The 5,631-nt window shown below is 32.3% G+C and overlaps 1 protein-coding gene across 1 annotated transcript; it reads right to left on the minus strand.

Moving 5' to 3' along the window:
* Positions 1–3,592: 3,592 nt before the first annotated feature.
* Positions 3,593–4,955, minus strand: LOC111632801 (hormone receptor 4-like). The gene is made up of 3 exons (XM_023377329.1): positions 4,651–4,955; positions 4,520–4,581; positions 3,593–4,450 (listed from the first exon to the last, which is right to left on the minus strand). The coding sequence occupies exons 1-3, from the start codon at positions 4,661–4,663 to the stop codon at positions 4,031–4,033; spliced, it is 495 nt and encodes a 164-aa protein (XP_023233097.1). The 5' UTR covers positions 4,664–4,955; the 3' UTR covers positions 3,593–4,030.
* Positions 4,956–5,631: the final 676 nt, after the last annotated feature.

Here is a 5,631-nt window from a genome sequence, read left to right on the forward strand (position 1 = left end):
AAAGTTTCGGTTTACTACTTCCTACCCCCTTCTTTAATTTATTATTATTTTAATTGTTTGGTTTTAAGTAAATTTATGGAGTTTCGGTTTACAAATTATTCGGCTGAGGATAAATCACTCTCTGTTTATTAATGTGGCCTCAAGTGGTTACTCTTCTTCATCATCGTATTGGAGCCGCGAAAGAAATGTAGGAAGGTAGAAAATTGAAGCTGTTTTTATGTTGTCATTGTAGCTCCAACGGTAAAAACTTGGCGATCAGTTCTACTTAAATTATTAATCGCAAAAATGGTGAGATTGTTTTAGAGAGAATTAGGGTATCTCTCTCTCTTCTCCCCTTCCCCCTCTCCCACACACACACACTATCTCTGGAATCGATAAACTTTCCCATTGGAAAAATGGCAAAGTTGTTAAATATTTATTACTAACGAGTTATACCTTATCTGGAGGATCTCATTGGTTACTAAAAAAAGAACTCTAATCATTTTCTAATTATCTAGAAGGCGTTAAGAGTAGAAAAATAATTTTCGCAATGGCGAATTACTCCACACTCTAAATATAAATCTAGTTTAATTCGGGGGGGGGAGCACTACCACGCGAAAAATTCTCCTCCTTCCCCTTACCAAACTAGCTTGGCTCTTATTGGCACTTTTCCCAATATCTTTACCGAATGGCGACCCCAGACACTGATTGCAACTGTCAATGGATTCTGCGCTATGTCATTATTGGAAGGAAACGTCGTTTGGGAGGACAGCTTCCATCTGAAAGAAGAGGTCGTTTGCAAGAGGAAGAGAAGAAGAAGAAGGGGAAAAAAGTGGAAGCATTCTTTGATATATGATTGAATGGCAGAAAGGTAAATTCTTTTGCCTGCCTGCCACACATTTGTGCAACAGGAGAAACGTAAATGCTCATATAAAATTTCAATTCGAAAATTTCCACCCTATACCTGTATCTGCCGCTTTCTTTCTTATCTGTATCAAATTCTAGTCGTATTTTTTGCATAAGAAACAAGGAAGAACCCCCCCCTTTTACCACTCATCCATATTTCCAATATTCTAGGATACATATTTTTCTGTGAGTCGTTTCTGTAAAATACTCTTTAGATTTTTATTTAGTCAACGTAACAGATGGGATGAAAGGAAATCATAAATTCTTATAAAATTCGAATTTCACTTTTTAAAAATAAATAAATATATATATATCGAATAAATTTACCGTAACATAGTAGACATATTTTTTAAAATTTTAAAAATACGTACAGTACAATTTGACGTCTTTCTGTTGCCCTCCCAAAAAAAAAACCAATGCTAAACTCCTTTTAGTATTCTTCTTGGTTGTAAAACATACATCATTTGGATATTTCTATAAGTTCTTATTCTTTTATAGTTTCTTTGACCTTTGCACTTAGTTTCAATTTGATTTCTGCTCAACCATCGGTGCAGAATTTTGTCTTTAGCACGCTTGGTTAATTCCGTCCCGGAAGACACAACTGCAGATGGCAAGTTGATTCACAGGTTTTCATTTATATCGACGTTAAAAATCTTCCAGAAACACAAGAAATTTCTTGAAATTTTAGCTGAATAATGCTGTAAGAATAATTCAAATGATGATAATACAATATATTACGTTTTTTGAATATGTACTTAGAGCCTTATTTAGCTGAAATTTTAATTTCTCGTGCTCTTGTGTACAAAGGAATTTCCTAAAATTTCCCGTACAAAGGAATTTCTCGTGTTCAAATAATTTTAAGAAATTCAAACGATATTATGTCCTTTAAATTATCATTAGATTCTTTTATTTAACTGAAATTTTTTAAGAAATTTCTCGTTGTTTCTATAAGATTTTAACACGTGTTTTTAAGACTTTAAGATAATGGCCTACATACAAATATATACATTACGTCCTTGTTTATATATAATATATATTGATCATTAATCCTGAAAGTGATATATCGTAGCAGGTTTAAATCTAAGTTTAATCGCTGCTCGTGAAATTTAAATGAACTACTATAAATCATTGTCGAAATTAACGTCCATTCTTCTATATTTATTCATCCTTTAACCGAGGAAAGTAACATAAAAATTCGATTACAAATGCTATTTTCGTAATTTCGTAAAATTAATCTTTAGGAATTCCGTTTTCCACGGGAGTCGATGAGCCGCCAACTCTTTTCCAAACTTTAGACCTCCTCTTACTCTCTCTCGCAGCACACTTCTCTTCTTGCAGCACACTACTAGAAATTGGAAGTGTACTTTAGTAATTCAATCTCGGGTTTTGAGAAAATCTAGTTGTCACAAAAACCAAAATCGAATTTGTTTCTCTTTTTTCACTCTAAGTGATGATTCTATTTTCCATTCGAAGTAAGAAGAGAACTACCTTGAATTCTTATACCAAACTTCTTCAGGTGTACGGTTCCTTCCTTCTATATAATTCTTCCTCTCTCTCTCTCTCTCCTTCCACAGATCGAAAAACTTAACTCGAACCCCTCCTTACTACTATTCATTTTTCTTTTAAATACAATTCTATTATAATTTTATGCGCGAAAGTATAATACTTTCCGTGTTTTCGCACCAGATATACAGTTAAAGATTGAATTTTAAATGAAAGAGGAGGATGGTAAAGGATGGAGGAGGAGGATGATGATGAGATCTTCTTCAATTGTTGCCACGGTAAAATATAATAAGGTTTATTTATTTAAAAAAAGGAAGGTAGAAGAGATTGCTTTAGGTATTTTTCCTTCTGTCAAAGAAGAGAGATGGAAGAAGTGTTCCATCTTTTGTTGCGAGACTTGAAACAAATTTATATTTACTCCATTCTGTAGAGAGGGGGGAAAAATAAAAATAAAATTTTTCCCCTATTTTCCCTTTCTTTCTCAGACAGAGATGAATGTTTTCAAGATGGAAAAGAACTATGATAAGTAAATAGAAGTTTTTTCCCCATAAAAAAAAATCTTTTAAAGCGGGGAAATAGTGTAAATTTTAAGCTCGAGTTGCATAAAAAAATTTTTTTTTCNCATATAAATATATCAATCTCTGTATAATCTTATTATAATAATTTTTAAACTTTTAGTCAAGTTTAAATTTAATTCTCTAAAAATCAATGGGTTGTTTTTTTAGGTGTAGGTATGTAAAGTCCTCTATGTAAACTTAATGTTCTAATGGTTTCTGTAATAGATTTAATGGAAATTAATCAAGATAATTATGTTTTTAAACAGATTAAAGCGTGTAAAAATAGATTTACTGTAAAATATTTTTTGCTGTTTTTAAAAATATATATATATAATTGAAAACTTACTTAGATATACAGTAAAACCTGTGTAAACCGGTATGGAGCGGTACCAAATATGTCTTTTTCTCCCCTCCCCTGTTTGACAGGTTACCGTTGTGTGTGCAGGGTTTTGTTTTAACACAAGAAATAGATCCGTTCCGAAGAATGTTTCCGTTTTAAGCAGGTTTTTACTGTTTATATCAAGACTAAACCGATTCTTAAAAGATTTAAATCGTAAAATATATTAAAATATTTTTGTCCAGCCTTTAACTATAACGACAAAATAAAAGGAATTGCTTTCCATTTTCTCCTGTTTAAGACCTTATACTGTAATTTTATATACAGTAAAACTATTGTTTATACAAGCTGGTTTTTATCGAGATATAAACATAAAATCGGAAATATGAAAGTTATTTGTATGGAAATTAGGTATTATCTGAATCTTTGAACCCTAGATTTAAATAAAGGTTATGGTTGGAGACTGATTGAATGAATTCGTGATAATGTAATAAACAAGCAGCATAATCAGGATACCTTAAACTAAAATTGTTTAGGTATAATTTTATAGTTTAGTTATGGAGATCATTCACTTGTTTCTTCTATTTATTCATTTATTTAAATTGACAAACAGCTTGCGATTTGTATAGTTTCTTTGCTTTTTATTTCTATTGTTAAGCCGCTAATTAAATACAATTTCTTAATTATTTGAACTGATTTTTATGTTTGTTTAACCGTTTCTAAGACTTAGTTTGTGTAACAGGTAGTTTTAAGATTGAAAACTTACTTGAGTGTGGACGGCTACGGGGAGTTCCCTATAGAAAGGCAATCTCTTGGTCCACTGCACCAATTTATAAACAATGTTATCTCCTATTTGACATAATTTTTCAGTTAATTCCGATTTTGCATCTAAAAGTTCTTGGATGTTTTTTAGTGTAGCTACATCTTCGAAATCATCACAGTCTATTAATTGGGTTATCATGGCGACTGCTTGCTCGGTGGGCATCTGACAATGACGAAAATTCTCTATTCTGTGTCTTAGATGGATGACATCTGCAGGATTGGTTAGAGCCGTTTTTAAAATTTGCCCATTTGCCCAATCTTGAGTAGGATAGCGAGGTTGAAGTTTTTGCTGTTCCTGACGAACGTGGCCGTTTTTCTGACCTTTTTTGTGTTTTTTATATTTTACCTGTAAAATACGACGAACGTAAACAATAAAGAATTCGGACGTTTTAACGGAACGGCAGATCTCACTCACCTTGTACAAATTATAAACCGCACCAGAATTTCTTCCTCCTGGCATTCTATCTTCTCTAACCGCTTCAGAGATGGAAATTTATTTTATGGCCTCGTTTAGATGCAAAATATATTAAAGTGAAGAAAACTTACCCGCTAGAACCATTCCTTGCCGTAGACATTTTTGAAAACGACAATATTGACATCTATTCCTTTGTGCCTTAGTAATCTCGCAATTACCATCGGCTACACACGTATACACTCTCTTGTTCTGGACTGTTCTTTTGAAGAAACCTTTACACCTAGGTACATGAAAATATATGGAAAACAATGCTCCTATTATTAGATATGATAAAGAATAAATAAATATTTTGAAAAGACTTAAATTTTAAATACAACGCAAAAAATAAAGATCACAACCAGCTTTGATTTCCGTTAAAGAATTGTCTGTTATGAGATTTCACNATAAGTAAATAGAAGTTTTTTCCCCATAAAAAAAAATCTTTTAAAGCGGGGAAATAGTGTAAATTTTAAGCTCGAGTTGCATAAAAAAAATTTTTTTTCTTCTTCTTCTTCCTCCTTAATCGGAAAAAATTTAATTCAAAAAATTTTTACCGTTTATATAAATTTATAATTCTTGACGTTTTGATCGAAGATAAAAAAGAACTGCGAATGGCGGCCACTGATGGGAATATAAAACTGTCCGTCGTTTGGAGGTTATTTTGTACGCATTTTTGAGTTCGGGAGGGGAAAAAAATCAACTGAAAAAATGGCAGCTTTCTAGAGGTGGCCGTTATTGCAGGTTACGTATGAAATTCTATTCGGAATTTTGTTTTAATGGTCGCTGTTTGAAGGTTTCTTTTTTATTTTTTTAAACAAAAATGTATACGAAATAAATTTTACGAAAAATGGCCGTTGTTTGGAGGTTATTTTGTATGCACTTTTCTTCAATATAATAATAATAATACCTGGAAAATGGCCTCTGTTTACAGGTTGCCGTTATTGGAGGTTAAGCATACGTCTTATTGAAATAAAGGGAGGAAAGTTGGCGAAAAAAGCGATTGTTGTTTAGAAGCGGCCGTCGTAGAGAGGTGTCCGTCGTCGAAGGTTCGACTCTAAAACGTTTAAATTAAG

Source organism: Centruroides sculpturatus, unplaced genomic scaffold (genome assembly GCF_000671375.1).
Source record: "Centruroides sculpturatus isolate CEXI.00-Female unplaced genomic scaffold, Cexi_2.0 scaffold840, whole genome shotgun sequence".
NCBI lineage: Eukaryota > Metazoa > Arthropoda > Arachnida > Scorpiones > Buthidae > Centruroides > Centruroides sculpturatus.

Excerpts from the sequence above, each read along its gene's own strand:
- LOC111632801 (XM_023377329.1), bottom strand. Across the intron at positions 4,451-4,519 it reads CGGTTTATAATTTGTACAAG|GTAAAATATAAAAAACACAA; the intron begins GTGAGTGAGATC and ends CGTATTTTACAG.